Genomic DNA, 22,131 nt, shown 5'->3' on the forward strand with positions numbered 1-22,131 from the left:
CATATGTATATGTATAGCTGATTCACTTTGTTATAAAGCAGAAACTAACACAGCATTGTAAAGCAATTATACTCCAATAAAGATGTTTTAAAAAAACCACACTGATTGGGAGGGAAGGAGATGCACACGACTTTACAGGGTTAGAAAAATAAAAATAAAAAAATAAAAATAGAATTACCATATGACCCAACAATCCCAGTACTGGGCATATACCCAGAGAAAACCATAATTCAAAAAGACACATCCACCCCAATGTTTTTTGCAGCACTATTTACAATAGCCAGGTGATGTAAACAATGTAAATCTGCCCATTGGCAGATGAATGGATAAAGAAGATGTGGTACATATATACAATGGAATATTACTCAGCCATAAAAAGGAATGAAATTGGGTTATTTGCAGAGACGTGGATGGACCTAGAGCCTGTCATACAGAGTGAAGTAAGTCAGAAAGTGAAAAGCAAATATCGTTTATTAATGCATATATATGTGGAATGCAGAAAAATGGTACAGATGAACCGGTTTGCAAGGCAGAAATAGAAACACAGATGTAGAGATCAAATGTATGGACACCAAGGGGGGAAACTGGGGTGGGTGATGGTGGTGGTGGTGGGATAAACTGGGAGATTGGGATTGACATATATACACTAATATGTATAAAATAGATAAGTAATAAGAACCTGCTGTATAAAAAATAAATAAATAAAATTCAAAAAAAAAAAGTAACTTATAAGACCGTCAGGCTGCTAAAGGGTCAACAACAGGAGATGAGAATGAAAATGATACAAAAGACATGAAAAGGGGTTAAAATCTGTAAATATATAAGTTATGAAACAATAAAAATAGCAGGCCAAAGTAAGCTGAAAAGAATATACAAACAATATACAGCTAAAAATAATTATATAATTTATAAAACCATAGGATGTAGTGTAAAACCCTAGAGGGATAAAAAGGTCAAGTAGGTAATAGCATATATTCCTTGGATTTTAAAAATTCCTTAGACTTACAGAAACAAAACAAGTTCTCTACACCAGTGCAGTCTAATAGAACTTTCTGTGACAACAGAAATGTTGTATAGTCTATGCTATCCAATATGGTGGGCCTTAACCACATGTGGTTATTAAGCACTTGAAATGTGGTAGTGTGACTGAGGAGTTAAATTTTAAATTTTATTTAATTGTAATTAAATGTAAATAGCTACATGTGGCCAGTTGGTGGCTACTGTACTGGACAACGTATCTGTAGACAGAAGTAGCTCCCACAGCCTGTGGGAGCTCAGAGGAGGCACCTTCCTCTACTGCAGCCCTTTATTAACTGTGGCCCCTTGGCAGCCTTCACAAATCTCTAACTTGCAAGCAAGAAAAAACCTGATAGCACCACAAACACGGGGTTGAAATGATTTTCCTTTTTCAGTCTTTGACTCGGCTAGAAGAGGGAAAAGTTTTCCACATGTGCTCTACAGGATGTAACATGGACCCTAAATAACCTTTTAACAGAAAAAAAACATGTTAAGATAACTCATTCTTATGTCTAGCACTCCCGTCACTCTCCCTGCCCCTTTACCACAAGTTCACTGAAAGACTGGTTCTAACCCCTTAGAGGTCAATGACCTTTCTGTATGCTCTCACAGAGCCATGTGGTGACTATCTTAACCATTCATGTCTTTTAAATGTTGGTTTATTTGTGGCTTCTCCCACCCCCACAGAAAACTGCTTGAGATCAGATACTATATTATTCATGAGTGTATTCCCAATGTACATTCCAATGCATCTTAAATAATAATTAATATTTGTTATAAGAATAAATTGAATATACTATGTTTTCTCAAAATCTTTCATTCATTCCTCAATACATTTATAGCCTGGCTTTCGTCCTCACTATTCCACTGTAACTACTTTTACCACTTTCATCAGGTTTCCCGGTATGCTAAGTTGGATACTTTTTTAACTCTACTCTCTACACTCTAAAGTCAGTATGCACCAAAATGAAATTCAACATTTCATCTCAAACTGGCTTCTCTTCCTATATTTTCTAGTTTAATTAATGGTACTACTTACTACTTATAATCCAAGTTGCTTAAGATAAAATTTTTTTTAAAGCTAAGAGTCATCCTTGATAGTTTTTCTTATACCACACTTAATGGATACCAAGCACCGTGGATTCTACAGCCTTCCTTAACATCTTTTAACCTGCCCTCTCTTCTCTGTCTGCACTGCCACTACCTTAGTTTATCCCTTCATCACTTCTTATCCACATTTTTATAGGATGTAAAAAAAATAAAAACAAATGGAAACCTCAAATAAAGTTGGGAGACCAGAAGGGGGAGCTCTCACTCCCTGTGAAGACAGCAGAGCCCAAAAGGCAGAAAGACTCTTCCTCTTTCCCGGCAAGGATTCAGTTAATGAAAAGCCACGGACTCTTTACTATAGCCCTCCCACTTTCCTTTTCCTCTCTATAAAAGTGTTCTCTTTCCCTTGCCGTTTGTGTATTTGCACATGGCTCACCATGGTTGCAGACTCCAAATTGCAATTCTCTGCTGATCCTGAATAAACCCATCTTTGCTAGAGAAATATCTGGCAGTCTATTTGTTTCAGGTCAATAAGGACCTTCTCTTTGCTTCTAATCAAGCTGCCCTATTATGGGTCCTCCACACTACCTAATATTAACTTCTCTAAAATGCAAAAATGATCACATAATGGCCCTGCTGAAAACTCACTAACTACTCCCTCTTTCCCACCCTTCAGCCTTTGGAATTAAATCCCAACCCTTTAGCATAATTTACAAAGCCTTTTCTAATCTGGCCCTTGCCTACCCCCAACTGCATGGTCCAGTGAAACACGCAGTGAGAACTTAGGGTAAGATAGATTAATGATATTCTGGCCAAGAGATCTGACTCCTTCCTAAGACTTTGGCTAATTCTCTCTAAAGTACCTGAGATAAATATGCACAAAGGAATTAAAACTATTCATTATAACACTTTATTGTTTGTATTGTTTACCCAGTGTAGCACTCCAATAATCTCAGTTAGACTATGGGAGAAGGTTCTTTATTCATAAGTAAGGTCTACTGGAATGGCCCAGATTTGCACTGTCCAATATGGTAGCCACTAGCCACATGTGACTATTAAGTACTTGATATGTGGCTAGTTTAAATTGAGATGTGCTCTAAGTGTAAAATAAATGCAAGATTTCAAAGACAGTAAAAAAGAACAGGTGTAGTATCTTGCACAAGGTCCAGACTTTTCTGAGGGAAGTAATAGTGAAGGCAGATGGTAGGAGCTTTGATCTCCCATTAGAAGCCAGCTCAAACCATGTTCTCTCACCCTACTGTGATCAACAGGATTCCTTCTTTACCTAGGCAAATTTTACTGTCTAAATTATACCTACAGGGACTTCCCTGCTGGTCCAGTGGTAAAGAATCCGCCTTCCAATGCAGGGGACGCAGGTTCGATCCCTGGTCGGGGAACTAAGATCCCATATGCTGTGGGGCAACAAAGCCCGCACACCTCAAGTAGAGGGCATGTGTGCCACAAACTACAGAACCAACACGCTCTGGAGTCCGCGTGCCACAGCTAGAGAGAGAAAACCCGCATGCCACAACTTGAGAGAAGCTCACGCGCTGCAACGAAGAGCCCGCGTGCCGCAACAACAAAAAAACCTCTCATGCCACAATGAAGATCCTGCACACCACAATGAAGACCCGATGCAGCCAAAAATAAAAATAAATAAATAAATAAATAAAATAAAATAAAATAAATAAATAAATTATACCTCCTGGCATCATTTCCTCTGGGAAGTCTCTCCTGAATAGCCTCTTTCCTGGGCTCCCATCCTACCTCCTCTCTACCCAACACTGGTTGAGTTGTGTGTTCCTTCTATGTATTTCCTTAGCATCCTGCACTTTCCTCTAAGATAGGCTTCATCATGTCTGACTGAAATTTGTCCGATTCTCCTATTAGACTGTGAACTCCTGAGGGTCCCAACTGTGTAGAACCCATCTTTGAATCCCCAAGAGATAAGCATGATGCTGGGTTCATATCAATTTTTCAGTAAATGCTTGAATTTATGAATAAAGAATGACAGGTGAAATGAACAAGATAATATTTTTTTGTTTTTAATTAATTAATTTATTTATTTTTATTTTTGGTTGTGTTGGGTCTTCGTTTTTGTGCAAGGGCTTTCTCTAGTTGCAGCAAGCGGGGGCCACTCTTCATCGCGGTGCGCGGGCCTCTCCCTAACGCGGCCTCTCTTGTTGCGGAGCACAGGCTCCAGACGCGCAGGCTCAGTAGTTGTGGCTCACGGGCCAAGTTGCTCCGCGGCATGTGGGATCTTCCCAGACCAGGGCTCAAACCCGTGTCCCCTGCATTGGCAGGCAGATTCTCAACCACTGCGCCACCAGGGAAGCCCAATGAACAGGATGATATTTACTCTAAATCTCCCATTCTGAAACACGTTCCAATATCCATCTTCAATGATAAAGAAGCTACAGAAACTTGATGTAAGGAAGGTCAGGAAGATCTTCTGAGACAGTTTTTCCTTATTTTCCTATCATTTTGGTTCTCATCCTTCATGAAAGATTTTCATAAGTCATAACTTTAAGTACTTACTTACATTTCAGTTCCAAAGTCTACACTTTGGCTTTCAATCCCATTTGATTTAGGAAATGGGCCTCTACTTAATATCCCTACATGTAAACAAATTCTAGTAAAAGGGTAACTTGCAAAGTAAATACAGTTGATTTCAACACTTCACCAATTTTCACCTTTAAAATTGAAGCTAACTGACCATCTCTCTAGGTGGGTGGAAGCATTTTAACTGTATTTCTTCTGACCTTTTATAACTTAATACAACATCCATTTAAAAATTCTTTTAAAATGAATACTAATAGTTAAACCTTAGTTACAGTTTGTTTTTAAGAGATATTGTGCAATAATGTGGTAAATTTTTTCAAGTGATCTACCATCTATCTCAGTTTTCCTGGGATTCAGAGATTTCTCAGGACTCTGCTCTTTCGGTGCTAAACCTGGGAGAGTCCTGGGCAAACTAGGACAGTGTTGGTCACTCTAGCTGGTATACAACACTGAGATAAGTGGTTTCTGTTTTCTTTTCTTTTTCTGTTAGAGAAATAATTCTTCATTGAAAACATGATAATTCACAATAGGATTATTTTTAAATACTGCATCACTTAATAGGTATTGTAAATTACTGCACACAATTACTTCAAATTAAGTAAATTACTTTCATATAGTATTTTTTGCATACTACTCTATGTTCTTATTGTACTTGGAATACTTTCAATGTTCTTTTTTTTTTTAAATGCATTTAAGTCACTTAATACTTTTCTGAAAATGTATTTTTAAATCATTTTTATACTTTCTAAAATCAGTAAAATGCTTATAAAATAATTGATTATCCTAAAAAAAAAAAAAAGTATTGCTTATATTTTTACCAAAAACTAGCAACAGAAATTCTTGGCCTGTTTTAATCTGCCAATATGCCTGCTATCCCTGGTCAGGTATAAATGTCTTCTCTAATTGTTGTTATGCACTAAACTGACAGAGGAGAAATATGGATTCACCTTCCACTTGTCTCGTCAATAGACTGAGATGAAACCAGAAAAGAGTGAAGAGAATTCTGTTCCATTCTAGTTCCATCACTTAGATCTAAGGATTCCTCCATATCCCTTCTCTAGGTTTTCATCAATTTTAACCTTCATCCATTCATCCACTAGAGATAAAGAGAAGCAAAAGGTAAGAAACATGGTAAACAACACCTGGCTGCCTCTCAGGACGTCCACTGCTACCATCCTGGGCATAGTCAACATCATCTTGGTCCTGGATTGCAACTTCTACCCTTGTTTCCCTTTAGACTACTCTCAACACAATTGTCAGAATGATCCTTTTAAAAGTCAAATCATGTCACTACTCTGCTCAAACCCTTTGAAAACATATGGTCTCATACAGAGTAAAAGCTAAAGTCATTACAAGGGTCTACAAGATCTGCCCCAGTCTTTATCTATCTCAGTGACTTTATCTCCCACCTTGCTTATTCCCCCAAGTTCTGGGATTACCTCAAGCAAGCTCCTCACCCAGAGCCTTCACATTGCCTGTTCCCTCTGCCTATGATGCTCTTCATCCAGAAATGGGTATGGCTGGCTCTTTTCTCTTCCTTCTTTCATCCTTCTCTTATGACTCCAATTTAAAGCAGAATCCTATCTATACGTCCTTAACTCTAGTCCCCTTTCCTTGTTTCATTTTTATCCATGTGAAATACTATGCATTCTATTTTTTATTTATTTATTATCTGTCTTCAACTAGAATGTAAGCTCACTGCTCTGTGAGGAGACCGTGCGCTCTCCGTTGCACACACACATACATACACACACACACACACACACACACACACACACACACACACTTGTTTTGTTCACTGGTGTATCCCCAGTACCTAGAATATTGCCTGGCACACAGTAGGCATTCAATTATTCATGGATGAATGAATGATTGAAAAGTAAGAAGTCCCTTCAGTCAGTTTCTCTTTCCTCAGTCACCCTCCTGGGGCCTACAACTCCAAAATTAGAACTGTTTTTCTTTTAAGACAAAAATAATGCATTCTGTTTAAAAAGGAAAAAAAAGGAAAAACCCTAGGAAGTGATAATATATTCATTCTGCGTAGTAATTTGAATCTCAGTGTGACTGAATTTGCCAGATCTGATTAGCGATGTTGTTGTGTTAAGAAAATGAGGAAGCCTAAGCCCAAGATCCTGGGATTGTGGAGAAGGGAGGACGGAGACAAAGAATATAAGGAAACAAAGAATATAATCTACTTCCTTCATACTTTTCAGAGTGCAAATGTGGAGGACAGAGGAGAGGAAAAATTGCAGCAAGAAATGAGGCTGGAAGTAGTAAGGACTATATCATGGAGGACTTTGTAACCTCCTATGAAAAGTGAACTTTAACTGTAAGCAATAAGGAGCCACTGCAGGGTTTTAAACTGCGAAGTGTTAATTATTTATATTTTAGAAAGAGTGTTGCATCAGGAATGTCGAAGGTGTATATGAAGGATAAGACACTGCAAAATGGAGAAAACTTAAGATACAATAGAAATAGTGAGTATAAGCAATAAAAAAGTAGCACTGAGGATGGAGACAAAGAGACAGATACTTAGATATGAAATGGTATCTGTTACTGGATTGGGACACAAACAAATATGTTGGGATAGGGCTTCCCTGGTGGCGCAGTGGTTGAGAATCTGCCTGCCAATGCAGGGGAAACAGGTTCGAGCCCTGGTCTGGGAAGATCCCACATGCCATGGAGCAACTAGGCCCGTGAGCCACAATTACTGAGCCTGCGTGTCTGTAGCCTGTGGTCCGCAACAAGAGAGGCCGCGATAGTGAGAGGCCCGCGCACCACAATGAAGAGTGGCCCCCGCTTGCCACAACTAGAGAAAGCCCTCACACAGAAACGAAGACCCAACACAGCCAAAAATAAATAAATAAATAAATAAATTATTGTTAAAAGAAAAAAAAAATATGTTGGGATAAAGGAGAAAAGAGAGTTTCAGCTGATTCTTCAGTTTCCAGGTAGGAAGATATTACTGGCATTCATAATGATAGAAGAATGTGTGAGAGGAGGGAGACATGTGTAGGATACACAGAGGTTTAGAAGCACATGGAACACAGGAGAAAGGTCTGGGCTGCAGTTATGGATTTAGAGTCATCAGCATATTCATTCATAGAAAATGTACTGTTACATATAAATATTAATGGTATCACCCGAGAGCTTACAGACTTTGAACAGATGAAAGGACGAGGTCGTGTAGAACAGGGGTCCCCAACCCCTGGGCCACAGAGCAGTACTGATCCGTGGCCTGTTAGGAACTGGGCTGCACAGCAGGAGGTGAACAGCAGGCAAGCAAGCAAAGCTTCATCTGTATTTACAGCCGCTCCCCATTGCTCACATTACCGCCCAAGCTCCGCCTCCTGTCAGATCAACGGCAGCATTAGATTCTCATAGGAGCATGAACCCTACTGCGAACTGCGCATGCGAGGGATCTAGGTTGCGTGCTCCTTATGAGAGTCTAATGCCTGATGATCTGAGGTGGAGTTAAGGTGGTGATGGCAGTGGTGGGGAGCGGCTGCAAATACAGATTATCATTAGCAGAGAGGTCTGACTGCACAGAGACCATAATAAATCAATTGCTTGCAGACTCATATCAAAACCCTATCAGTGAGTGGCGAGTGACAATTAAGCTGCATCTGGTGGCAGGCTTTACAGTGGCAAGTGAGTTGATGTACTTCAATTGTATAGCTGCATCTGGTGACAGGCTTTAAGTCAGAATCCTACACTGATTTTAGTCTGTGTGTGGCCCACCCATTATTTTATTTATCACTTCTGTCCGTGTCTCTTTCCTGTACTGCGCACTTGTCACAGTTTTGGTAAGCCCACAAGCTAACCCTAGCCAAAATAAGTAAAAAACAAACGTCACTGGAGAGCTTCTTTGAAAAGGGGGAAAGACCCAATGATGAGAGAGCAGAAGACTCTAAGACTGCCAACAAAAAGAAAGCTGCATTTAAAAGAAAATACCAAGAGTCCTACTTAAATTAGGGGTTCACTGCAACAGGTGATTCACATTCTCCAAGCCCACTTTGTATAATATGTGGCAACTGGCTATCCAATGAAGCCATGAAACCTTCAAAACTGCTTCGCCACATAGAGACCAAGCACCCTGCATTAAAAGACAAGCCTTTGGGGTTTTTCAAAACAAAAATACGTGAACACAAAGAAAAGAAGCAACTATTGAAGGCTACCACTTCATCAAATGTGTCTGTACTGAGAACATCATTCTTAGTGGCTAACCACATTGCTAAAGCTAAGAAGCCCTTTACTATTGGTGAAGAGTTGATCCTGCCTGCTGCTAAGGACATTTGTCATGAACTTTTAGGAGGCTGCAGTTCAAAAGATAGCACATGTTCCTCTTCAGCTAGCACCATAACTAGATGAACTGATGAAATAGCAGAGGGTATTGAGGCACAATTGTTAGAGAGGATTAATGAGTTGCCGTGGTACGCAATCCAGGTTGACAAATCTACTGATGTTCACAACAAGGCAACAATGCTTGCTTTTGTGTGATGTATTTTTCAGGAGGATGTGCATGAGGATATGTTATGTACACTTTTGTTGCCAACCAACACCACAGCTACAGAACTATTCAAGTCTTTGAATGATTACATATGAGGAAAACTGAATCGGTCATTTTGTGCCGGTATATGCATGGACGGAGCAGCTGCCGTGACTGGACGGCTTTCTGGTTTCACTACTTGGGTCAAAGAGGTCGCTTCTATGCACTGTGTCATCCATAGAGAAATGCTGGTTAACTGAAAATGTCACCTGAACTTAACAATGCTTTGCAGGATGTGATTAAAATTATCAACCACTTTAAAGTACATGTCCTTAACTCATGTCTGTTCGCGCAGCTCTGTGAGGAGATGGACGCAGAGCACACACGTCTTCTCTTATACACAGAAGAGAGATGTGAGATCTAAAGGTAGAGTTTTTGAGTTATGAGAGCTGCTCCAGAGATTTCTTTTGGAAAAACAGTCACCACTGGCAGCACATTTCAGTGACACAGAATAGGTCACAAAACTTGCTTACTTGTGTGATATATTCAACCTGCTCAGTGAACTCAATCTGTCACTTCAGGGGAGAACAACAACTGTGTTCAAGTCGGCAGATAATGTGGCTGCATTCAAAGCCAAACTGGAATTATGGGGGTGATGAGGGAACACTGGGATTTTCGACACGTTTCAAACATTAGCAGAGATTTTGAAAGAGACTGAGCCAGGGCCTTCTTTCTCCCACCTGGTGCATGATCACCTATCTCAGCTTTCCAAAGAGTTTGAGCATTACTTCCCAAACACAAAAGACCCCCGAACTGGGAAGGAATGGATCTGCGACCCATCTGTGAATAAGCCAGGTGAATCGACTTTGTACGTGCTAGAGGAGGATCAACTGCTTAAGATCGCAAATGACGGTGGCCTTAAAAGTATGTTTGAGACAACTTCAAATCTCCATACATTCTGGATTAAAGTCGAGGCAGAATATCCTGAGACTGCACAAAAGCACTGAAAAGACTGCTTCCATTTCCAACACCCTATCTTTGTGAAGCAGGGTTTTCTGCAGTGACAGCAACCAAAACGAGATTACGGAGTAGACTGGACATAAACAACACACTTCAGGTGTCACTGCCTCCCATCACCCCCAGACGGGACCATCTAGTTGCAGGAAAACAAGCTCAGGGTTCCCACTGATTCTGCATTATGGTGAGTTGTATAATTATTTCATTATATATTACAATGTAATAATAATAGAAATAAAGTGCACAATAAATGTAATGCACTTGAATCATCCCAAAACCAGCCACCCCCCAACCCCAGTCCGTGGAAAAACTGTCTTCCACAAAACTGGTCCCTGGTGCTAAAAAAGTTGGGGACCGCTGCTTTAGAACACCCTCACTTAAAAAATAGATAGTTAAAGAGTCTAGCCAAGGGGACCAAGTCTCAGCCTGTGATTTCCCCCAAGTGGAGAAAGTGAAAGTCTGTGAGTGAGCACCTGGCTCCCGCAGCACTGCAGGATGATGCCAAAGAAGCCTATTTCCCTCTCACTACATTCAAAGTACTGAATTGTGAGCTGCATGACTAGAGAGTGGGAACATCTGGGAAAGCAGCAGATAAGAGCCCTAAAAGGACATGGATCCTAAAAACTCTGTCACAGACTCCATCAAGAAGCCTGCCCATGAGCTGCTAGGGATGCCTCACCAGAGGATCACCTCAACTAGCCCAGTGGCACCACCAGTACTCACACATGCCTCACCCACATACACACCATGTGCCTCACCCTGTGTGCTCCCTGTGTGCATTCCCAACAGCAGCAGTGAGAGAACGTTTTGGCAAATGGCTAGTGAGCCTGTGAAGAAAGCCAACAAGAATTTGTGAGCCAGGGAGAGACCACAAACTTGAGCTTTAGTGTCATCTTTGAAAAAGCAAAAGGCAAGCTGTCGGCATCCAGCCTGGTGCATTTCAGGATCAAGAGAAGGCATACAAATTTAAGAATTCTGCCAGAAGAGGGAGCAAGAAGTGTGAAGCTGGTACATCCATACAGGTTCTAAGAAACCCCAGAATTCCTAGCAGGGCTGATGGAAGATATTTCTCTCCAAAAGGTAGTTAATAAAGAAGAAAAGAGGTGAATTCTACTTCAAATGTGAAGACAGCAACACAAAACTTCAAGATATATGAAAAAAAAATCAATGAAACATGACACAACCAAAGGATCACAATAATCTTCTAGTAACTGATCCCAAAGACATAAAGATCTGTTACTTACCTGATAAAATCTTCAGAATACTTGTTTTAAGGAAGCTCAATGAGCTACAATAAAACACAGAAAGGCGGGACTTCCCTGGTGGCACAGTGGTTAAGAATCTGCCTGCCAATGCAGGGGACATGGGTTCAAGCCCTGGTCTGGGAAGATCCCACATGCCGCGGAGCAACTAAGCCTGTGCGCCACAACTACTGAGCCTGCACTCTAGAGCCTGTGAGCCACAACTACTGAGCCTGCGTGCCGCAGCTACTGAAGCCTGCACACCTAGAGCCCATGCTCTGCAACAAGAGAAGCCACTGCAATGAGAAGCCCACGCACCACAATGAAGAATAGCCCCCGCTTGCCACAACTAGAGAAAGCCCGTGCACAGCAACGAAGACCCAACACAGCCTAAAATAAATAAATAAATTTAAAATATGTACAGGTTTTAAAAAAAACACAGAAAGGCAATTCAACAAAATCAGGAAAATAATACACACACAAAATGAGAAGTTTAACAAAGGGACAGAAATCATTTAAAAAAAAAAAAAAAAACCAAACAGAAACTCTGAAGCTGAAGAATACAATGAGTGAAAAGAAAAATGCACTAGAGAGCATCACTCTCAGAATGAATCAAGCAGAAGAAAGAATCTTTGAGTTAGAAGAGAGAAACTAGGAAATCATCCAGTCAGAGGAGGACAAAAAAGAATGAAGAGAGTGAAGAAAGTCTACATGATCTATATTATCAAAAGCAATAACTTGCAAATTATTGGAATCTCAGAAAAAGAGAGGAGCATGATGATAGAAAGCTTAAGTAAAGAAAGGATGGCTGGGAATTTCCCAAATCTAGAGAGGCTTGGATATCCAAGTTCATGAAGCTCATAGATCACCAAACAAACAAAACCTAAACAGATCCTGTCCGAGAGATATTATAATAAAACTCAAAAATCAAAGACAAAAACAGAAACTTAAGAGCAGCAAGAGTAAAAAAAGGTTGTAACTTACAAAGGGACCCCGATAAAGCTGTTAATGAATTTCTCAGCAGAAAACTTTTAGGCCAGGAGAGAGTGAGGTGATTCAAAGTGCTGAAAGAAAGAAAAAAAAAAAAAAACCTGCCAATCATAAATACAGTATCTGGCAAAGTTGTCCTTCAGAAATAAAGGAGAGCTAAAAACTTTTCCAGACAAACAAAAGCTGAGGGAGTTCATCACCCCTAGACCTGCCTTACAATGCTGAAAGTTCTTCAGGCTGAAATGAAAGAATGCTAAGTAGTAATATGAAAATATACAACACATGTGGTAAAGGTAAGTATGTAGTCAGATTCTGAATGCTCTAAAATTGTAACATGGTGGTGTATTAACCACTTAACTGTAGTAGAAAGGTTAATAAACAAGAATATTAAAAATAACCTAAGACATCAAAAACAAAAAAGGGGAGAGTCAAAGGGTAGAGTTTTTATATGCAATCAAACTTAAGTTGTTACTAGTGTAAAATAGACTGTCATATATTTAAAGTGTTTATGTAATACTCATGGTAACCAAAAAGCAAAAGCCTACAGTCCACTCACAAAAAACAAAGAGAAGGGAATCAAAGCACACCACTATGGAAAAATCATCAACACACACATAAAGACAGCAAAAGAGGGAGAAAGGAACACAGGAACTACAAAACAGTCAGAAAACAATAAGATGCCATTAGTAAGTCCTTATCTATTCATAATTACTCTATATGTAAATGAACTGAATACTCAAAACAAAAGGCATAGAGGCTGGATGGATTAAAAAAAAAAAGATCAAACTATATTCTGCCTACAAGAGACTCACTTTAACTTTAAGGACATACATAGGCTCAGAGTGAAGGGATGGAAAATAATATTTCATGCAATTAGAAGTGAAAGAGAGAAGAGCTAGCAATATTTATTCAGAAAAAAGTAGATTTTACACCAAAAACTGTAACAAAAAACAAAGACCATTATATAATGATAAAGGGGTTAATTCATCAAGGGGATATAATAATCACAAATATATATACACCTAACATCAAAACACCTAAGTATATTAAGCACATACCAACAGATCTGAAGGGAGAAACAGACAACAATATAATAATAGTAGGGGACATCAATACTCCACTTTCAACAATGGACAGATCATTCAGAGAGTAAGCCAATAATAAAACATTGGAGTTGAATTATACTTTAGACCAAATGAACCTAAGAGACATATACAGAACATTCCCTCCAACAGAAGCAGAATACATTCTTTTCAACACACAGGGGAACTTCTCCAGGATAGATCATATAATAGGTAACAAAACAGGCCTTAGAAAATTTAAGAAAGTTGAAATCATACCAAATATCTTTTCTGACCACAATGGTATGAAACTAGAAATCAGTAACAGGAGGAAAATTGGAAAATCCATAAATACTTAGAAATTAAACACTCCTGAACAACCAATGGGTCAAAGAAGAAATCAAAAGGAAAATCAAAAGATATCTTGAAACAAATGAATATGGAAACACATATACTAAAATTTATGGGGGAAGTCTGGAAAGTGTTTGGGACTTGCCTTAGGTGATATCTATTTCCCTGACCCACTCCCTTCACCTCCAGTCATGGGTAGGTTCATGTCCTTTATGGTTCTTTATTATCCTCTACCCCCTAGTGTCTACACTCAGCACTTTGCATACTACTCGTGTAAGTGACTATCTCTCCCTTTAGACACCAGACAAAGTTTTCTTGTACTGGCTCTCCAGCTCAGGGTCTGGTATAACTTCTAAGTTCAATAAATGCTTGTTGAATAACTGCAAAAAAAAAAAAAAAAAGCTTATGGGATGCAGCAAAAACAGATCTAAGAGGGAAACTCATAGTGGTAAGTGCCTACATTAAGAAACAAGAAATACTTCAAAATGAACAACCTAACTTCTCATCTCAAGGAACTCAAGGAACTAGAAATTAACTAAATCCAAAGTCAGCAGAAGCAAGAAAATAACAAAGGTCAGAGCAGAAATAAATAAAATAGAGACCACAAAAACAATAAAAAGATAAATGAAACCAAAAGCAGCTGGTTTTTTGAAATGATAAACAAAACTGACAAACCTTTAGCTAGACTACTTAAAAAAAAAAAAAAGAAAGAAAGTGAGAAGACTCAAAATCAGAAATGAAAAAGGAGACATTACAACTGATACCAAAGAAATAAAGGCTCATAAGAGACTATTGTAAAATCACACACCAACAAACTGGACAACCTAGAAGTACTGGATAAATTCCTAGAAATATGAAAGCTATGAAGAATGAATTATGAAGAAATAGAAAATCTGAAGAGACCAATAATGAGGAGGTTGAATCAGCAACCAAAACTCTCCCAATGAAGAAAATCCTAGGACCAGATGGTTTCCCTGTGAAATCTACCAAATATTTAAAGAAGCATTAACATCAATCCTTCTCAAATTCTTCCAAAAAATTGAAGAGGAGTAGGAATGAATGCTTCCAAACTGATTCTATGAGGCCAGCATCACCCTGATACAAAAACCAGATAGAGACACCACGATTAAAAAAAACTTACAGGCCAATATCACTGATTAACATAGATGCAAAAATCCTCAACAAAATATTAGCAAACCAAATTCAACAATATATTGAAAAGGATCATACACCATGATCAAGTGAGATTTATCCCAAGGATGCAAGTATGGTTCAGTATCTGCAAATCAATGTGATACCACACATAAACTAAAGAATAAAAATCATATAAACATCTCAATAGATGCAGACAAAGTTTCTGACAAAATTCAACACCTATTTATCATAAAAACTCGCAACAAAGTGCGTGTGGAGAATACATACCTCAACATAATAAATGTCATATATGACGAACCTACAACCAATATCATACTCAAAGGTGAAAATCTGAAAGCATTTCCTCTATGATTGGGAACAAGATATGATGTCTACTCTCACCATTTTTACTCAACAGAGTACTGGAAATCCTAGCCACAGCAATCAGGCAAGAAAAAGAAATAAAAAGGAATCCAAATTAGAAAGGAAGAATTAAAACTGTCACTATTTGCAGATGACATGATACTATATATAGAAAATCCTGAACACCACCGAAGAACTAGTAAAATGAAAAAATGAATTTAGTAAAGTTGCAGGATAAAAAAATCAATATATAGAAATCGGTTGCATTTTTATACACCAATAGTGAACTATCAGAAAGAGAAAATAATCCCATTTACAATCACATCAAAAGTAATACAATGCCTAGGAATAAACCTAACCAAGGAGGTAAAAGATTCATACTCAAAAAACTATAAGACATTGATAAAAAAAACCTGAAAATGACAACAACAACAAAAAAAAGGAAAGATATAACATGCTCATGGATTGAAGAATATTGTTTAAATGTCCATACTACCCAAAGCAATCTACAGGTTCAATGTAATCCCTATCAAAATTTCAATAGCACTTTTTGCAGAAATAGAACAAACAATCTTAAAATTTTATGGAACCACAGAAGACCCTGGGTAGTCAAAGTAATCTTAAGAACAACAAAGCTGGTGGCATCACACGTCCTGATTTCAAACTACAGTACAAAACTATAGTAATCAAAATAGTATGGTATTGGCATAAAAACAGACATACAGATCAATGGAAGAGAATAGAGAGCCCAGAAATAAACCCATGCATATATGGTCAGTTAATTTACAACAAAGGCGCCAAGAATACACAACAGGAAAAAGATAGTATTTCTGCAATAAATAGTGTTGGGAAAACTGGACAGCCACATGCAAAAGAATGAAACTGGACACCATCCTATACCATACACAAAAATTAATGCAACATGAATTAAAGACTTAATCTATAAAACTCCTAGAAGAAGACACAGGCAGTAAGCTCCTTGCTATCGATCTTGGCAATGATTTTTTGGATCTGACAGCTAAAACAAAGGCAACAAAAGATAAACTAGTGGGACTACATTAAACTAAAAAGCTTTTGCACAGCAGGACTTCCCTGGCGTCCAATGGTTAAGACTCTTTGCTTCCACTGCAGGGTTCAATCCCTGGCTGGGGAACTAAGATCCTGCATGCCATGCATGCCATGTGGCCAAAAAAAAAAAAAAAAAAAAAAAACTCTTTTGCACAGCAAATGAAACCATTAACAAAATGAAAAGACAGCCTACTGAGCAGGTGATGTTTGCAAATGATACATCCAATAAGGGGGTAATATCCAAAATATATAAAGAACTCACACAACTCAACACCCAAAAAACAACTGAAATAAAATAAAACAAACAACTGAAATAAAATACAATACAAAATAAAATGCAAAATTAATACACAGAAATCTGCATTCCTATACACTAACAATGAAAGATCAGAAAGAGAGATTAAGGAAACAATCCCATTTACCACTGCATCAAAAAGAATAAAATATCTAGGAATAAACCTACTTAAGGAGGCAAAAGACCTGCACTCAGAAAACTATAAGATACTGATGAAAGAAATAAAAGATGACACAAACAGATGGAGAGATATACCATGTTCTTGAACTGGAAGAGTCAATATTGAGAAAATGACTCTCAAATGACTCTCAATGACTCTCAATGGTATTTCTTCTGACTTGAAAATACCCATCAATACCCATCAAAAGCATATGGTTGTGAACAGGGAACTAAACTCAATATTTTGTAATAACCTATAAGGGAAAATAATCTGAAAAAGAACAGTTATTTATATATGTGTATAACTGAATCACTCTGCTGTACACCTAAAACTAAGATAACATTGTAAATCAACTATACTTCAATAAAATTAAGAAAAAATAAAAACACCCTCCAAATTAAACTAAATTTAAAAAAAGCATATGGTCCCACTTGAAATCCTGTACCTGTACTTAGAAACAGTACATAATTCAGGACCCTGAGACTAAAGAGGAGAAATCAGTCCTGAATCAGCCCCAACTGCTCATTTAAAAGTTCATTTACTTTCAGGTTTTATGATAAAATAAAATGTATTTTTCTTATTATAAACATAATATAAATACTTCAAAGAAAATTTGTAAAATATAGGAAAGTAGAATTGAACATTATTATAATCCTACCACCCAGACAGCCACTGTTAACATTTTATATGTTAAATTAGTACCAAATTTTAAAATCCCTGTGGTACAACTTTGTATTGACATAATGCAATAAGGGGCTCATAAATAACTAGAATGAAAAAAATATAGTGGAGTAATTCCAACTATGCTTAATGACGTAAGACTTAGGACCCTGAAAGAGATTATGAGTTCCTTAAGGAAAGATACCTTGTTCTAGTCATCTTTGTTATAGCCCAGCCATGGGACCAAGCAGTGAGCCTTGTACATATTATACTATTAATTCCATAAATGTTCACTGAATAAATATCTAGAAAGAAAGGGAATCAGCAAATTTTTTATTGTCAGGACTCTTCCTTCTATGATTACTCACCTGCTCACTTTCCAACTCTTCCCCCAATGACCTTATTTCTATCATTCATTGCCCTGTACTTTAGCTACAGTAATAACAGTTTGCTGCAGCCCCAAAGTGATGCTGTTTCATGCATTCATAACCTTAATCCTATCATTCCCCACCTTCTTCACTTAGCTAACATCTACTCATTCCTCATAATTTAGCTCAGATGTCATGTTCTTCAAGAAGACCCCCCTGACCCCTTCATCCATCCCCAGACTAAGCTAAATGCTATGATTCTGGGCTCCCATAGTACCCAATACAAACATCCAACAATGCAGTTGCCACAAAACATGGAAACTAACCACTTATATATTTGTGTCCACTCATAGAATGTAAGCTCTTTAAAGCTTCTTTCTTTATAGTCACAAATACCAGCACAGGTTCAATGAATATTTATTGAATGAATGAAAGAATGAACAAACTCATCTCATTCTTTTTTTTATCTTAGTTTCTCGCTAATTTACCTCTGTTTGGTCAGCTGGTCACCCACAATTTTAATTATCTTAAAAAACAAATGAACAAAACCCCCTCTTGGTCATAAAACACAAATCAAAAATTAAAAACGGCAAACACTGAGTTCTGCTTATTCATCTAGCCAAAAAGTATTCCTTCTTAATATCTTACAATTAATATTCAATAAACAATATCACCACCACTTTCTCCTAATGTCCTCTAAAGCAGAATCACATTTTAATAATCACTCTTTCACAATCACACATATTACTTACTTCTATTCTTCTTTCTCCCTGAAAAGATATAAAGTAGGTCCTGCCAACTCTTTCCCTACTAATGTCATCAGGTCTGCTCCTTTCCTTTTCTATAGCCCCTGCCTTTAATCTCTTCCAACTTAGTTTGCTCTAGTTTCATCAAAGGAATAATTTAGTATATCCCAAATTAAACTACATACAAGGAATTCCTATTTTCTACTATACAGTATTCTAATTATACAAAATCCACAATTTTTAGCCTGGCTTTTAAAGCTATGCATCCCATACTCATCTCTACCAGTATTCCCCACCTTGTTTCCTCTTAGAAAACATATTTCCTTGTGTTTCTAGGTATGCATTTCCCATTGAAGCCAAGCAAATATTCTTGCTGTATACCATAGTAAATCTGCAAATTCTTTCATTGTTACCTTTGTACATAGAGTTTTACAGCTTTCCCTATTCTCTTCATGCCTTGATTCATCTTTAAAATCCCTGTTTACATCTCTCTTCCTCTTACAAAGATTCTTTAATTACCTTCAGGTCATACTAATTGCTCCCTTAATAAACAACCCTTCACCATTTGTATTTTACCTGAACTAACAATATTTTAGACCTTACTAGTATGTTGCTCTGTAAGTGTTTGGAAAGATCTTTATGTACACACTTTTTTTTTTTTTTAATTTATTTATTTTATTTATTTACTTTTGGCTGCATTGGGTCTTCGTTGCTGTGCGCAGGCTTTCTCTAGTTGTGGCGAGCAGAGGTTACTCTTCGTTGTGGTGCGCGGGCTTCTCATTGTGGTGGCTTCTCTTGTTGCGTAGCACAGGCTCTAAGCACGTGGGCTTCAGTAGTTTTGGCACACGGGCTCAGTAGTTGTGGCACATGGGCTCTAGAGCGCAGGCTCAGTAGTTGGGGCACACGGGCTTAGCTTCTTCACAGCATGTGGCACAGGCTCTAGGCACGTGGGCTTCAGTAGTTTTGGCACACGGGCTCAGTAGTTGTGGCACATGGGCTCTAGAGCGCACGCTCAGTAGTTGGGGCACACAGGCTTAGCTGCTTCACAGCATGTGGGATCTTCCTGGGCCAGGGCTCAAACCCGTGTCTCCTGCATTGGCAGGCAGATTCTTAAACACTGCACCACCAGGGAAGCCCTGTATGCGCTTTTTGATCGTTGAGAACAGGTGTATTGTTTTTTCCTACAGCACTTAATCTAGCAGCACTCTCATACAAGCTGGCTTCTTAATAGGTGCTGCTAATTTTTTATCTTACATTTAAGGGAACTCAATAAAATTGTCTGAATTAAATTAAATTGAATTGGCTGTTCTTCATCAATAAACTTTACAAGTGATAGTGAAATAAAGGGTAAATTTAAATTATAGTTAGTGTTTAAAATTGGTAATACTTCCTATAATCCTACCCAGCTTATAACATTTGCATGGAGCTTTTGCATATGTATTCAAATGTTACTTCTGCTTTTCAGTCCCATCCCCCTCCCCATTCCCCTCACCACCAAATGTCCACGTGAAGAAAACCTGAAGCAAACTGAAAGGCATGCTAGAGAATATCACTTTTCACATAAGTCCCACTGCTCATATTTATTTACATATCTGGTATGAAGCCACCATATCAATATTCTTCACATTGACAGCTTTATTTATGGTCTCCCTATGTCAAAGGATAATTAATACTTTAGACAATTTCTATCACAGAGCTTAACAAATTTACTTACCTACACAACTTAGCAACAAGAAACAATAAAAGAAAATGCCACAGTGTTTCTGCCCATTCTATATTGTCACTAGGCTAATAAAAATTCACTTTTGTGGGAATACTACTGTATAAGAAATAAGTGACGTAAAATGGGATTTTGAATAAAAATTTGTATCTATTACATTCATTTTGTATTATTTCTTTTAAAGAACTAAAACTATCAAAAACCTGTTAAGATATTTAGTTAATGGATAAAACAAACTTTTACTTTATATTTTAAACAATAACTTACAGGATCAGCAGGTCCACAGAATTCTCGAAATGTCACTGTAGGATTAGTCTGTTGAATCTCCATTGCTACACAAGGGCCAGAATACATTTCTGTCACCATTTCCTATAATATGTAATATGAAATAATATTAACAAACAAGTAGAATTTAATAATCTTTTACTCCTCCTCTTTTAATTGTACCACTATTCTACTGAACTCAAAATGTTAGAGTTATGTTTGACATCTTCTCTACCTGTACCCTCTATGCCAAGCAGTTCCCACATTTTGTCCATTTTTCCTACAAAAATATATTTTAGATATGTTCCCTTTTCTCCATTCCTACCACTACCACTTTTAGTTTAATGCTTTACCACTTGACATGTTCACTATTTGAAATTAGCTTCTAGTACATCTTCCTTTTAAAAGGCTCTCTCCCCTTGAACACAGTACTGTCAAACGAACACTTCTAAAGATATAAATTCCAAAGTGTTTATCACAAAGAAACTTATAAAAATCATAATGAGTTCCAGCAATAAGGAATAACAAGCACCAGATTTATTCTCTCACATTAAACATCTAGAAACTATATATATATATATATATATATATATATATATATATATATATATATATATATATATATAAAACAACAGTTTTCAAACACTGGATGACAGACAGCACAGTACTATGATCCCCTAGAGGAGGAAAACAAAAGCTATATAACAGCCCCATCTTACTGCCTGAAGGCTTCCAGACAGTGGGGTAGGTAGAGGAAACACAAAAGGGCCCAACATTCTCACTGAGTATAAGAGACAAAGACTGGAGTTTAGGGAGACCAATGAGGCTAGAATTTGCAGGACAAAATACTACAGGAGGTGGGAGAGCTACAGGAGAGTAAGCTACAGGGATCTGCAGAGAAGTTCACTTGAGTCTTTGACTAAGAGTCTGTGTATGTATAAATGATACTACCCAAGGCTGAAAAAAGAACTACCAGAAAGCAGTAAATGAAACAATTCACAAAGATACCACAAGGCTGAGAAGAGTTTGTGCTTCTACCAACCGGAGTGGAAAGCCCTCATATGATACACAGGGCATCAGGTAGAGTCCTCAGAATGGTACTGCATCATAGTAATTGGCCTAAACTTGCTTTAGATATGGAATGCTCTGTACCTATCCTATAAAAGCTTAAAAGCAAGTCTCAGAAGAGGTCCAATTGATCCCAAGTAATTTGACTGAGTGCCAGAACAAAGTCAAACATTCTTCAAAGGAATACAACAATACCATGTAACACTGTAAGTTTCACAACATCAGCATATAGTAAAAACTACCAGGCATGCAAAGAAGTAGGAAAATATGAACCATCACCAGAAGGAAATAAATAGACACAGACCCAGCAATGACAGAAATGATGGATGTAATTACACAAGAATTTTAAAACAGTCACTATAAATAGGTTCTATATGCTCAAAATATAGAAGGAAACATGGACATAATGCACAGAAAACAGAAGATATTAAAAAGACCCCAACAGAACTTCTAGAGATGAAAATTACATCTGAACTTAAAAATACACTTTATGGGATAAACAGGATA

At 37.8% G+C, this 22,131-nt stretch overlaps 1 protein-coding gene and 1 long non-coding RNA gene across 5 annotated transcripts in view; one reads left to right on the forward strand and one right to left on the reverse strand.

The window, feature by feature from the left end:
* NME7 (NME/NM23 family member 7) overlaps nucleotides 1–22,131 on the reverse strand; it is a 243,502-nt gene that overhangs the window by 104,476 nt on the left and 116,895 nt on the right. For all 4 annotated transcript variants that reach the window (XM_036847866.1, XM_036847885.1, XM_036847876.1 and 1 more), the window contains one exon: nucleotides 20,560–20,661. In XM_036847866.1, coding sequence (XP_036703761.1) covers nucleotides 20,560–20,661 — 102 coding nt within the window. The remainder of the gene's footprint in view (nucleotides 1–20,559; nucleotides 20,662–22,131) is intronic.
* Nucleotides 6,235–15,982, forward strand: LOC118892882. Its single transcript, XR_005019362.1, has 3 exons — nucleotides 6,235–6,245; nucleotides 7,680–7,686; nucleotides 15,901–15,982. It is a non-coding gene; the product is annotated as an uncharacterized LOC118892882 (long non-coding RNA).

This window comes from Balaenoptera musculus, chromosome 1, assembly GCF_009873245.2.
Source record: "Balaenoptera musculus isolate JJ_BM4_2016_0621 chromosome 1, mBalMus1.pri.v3, whole genome shotgun sequence".
Taxonomy (NCBI): Eukaryota; Metazoa; Chordata; class Mammalia; order Artiodactyla; family Balaenopteridae; genus Balaenoptera; species Balaenoptera musculus.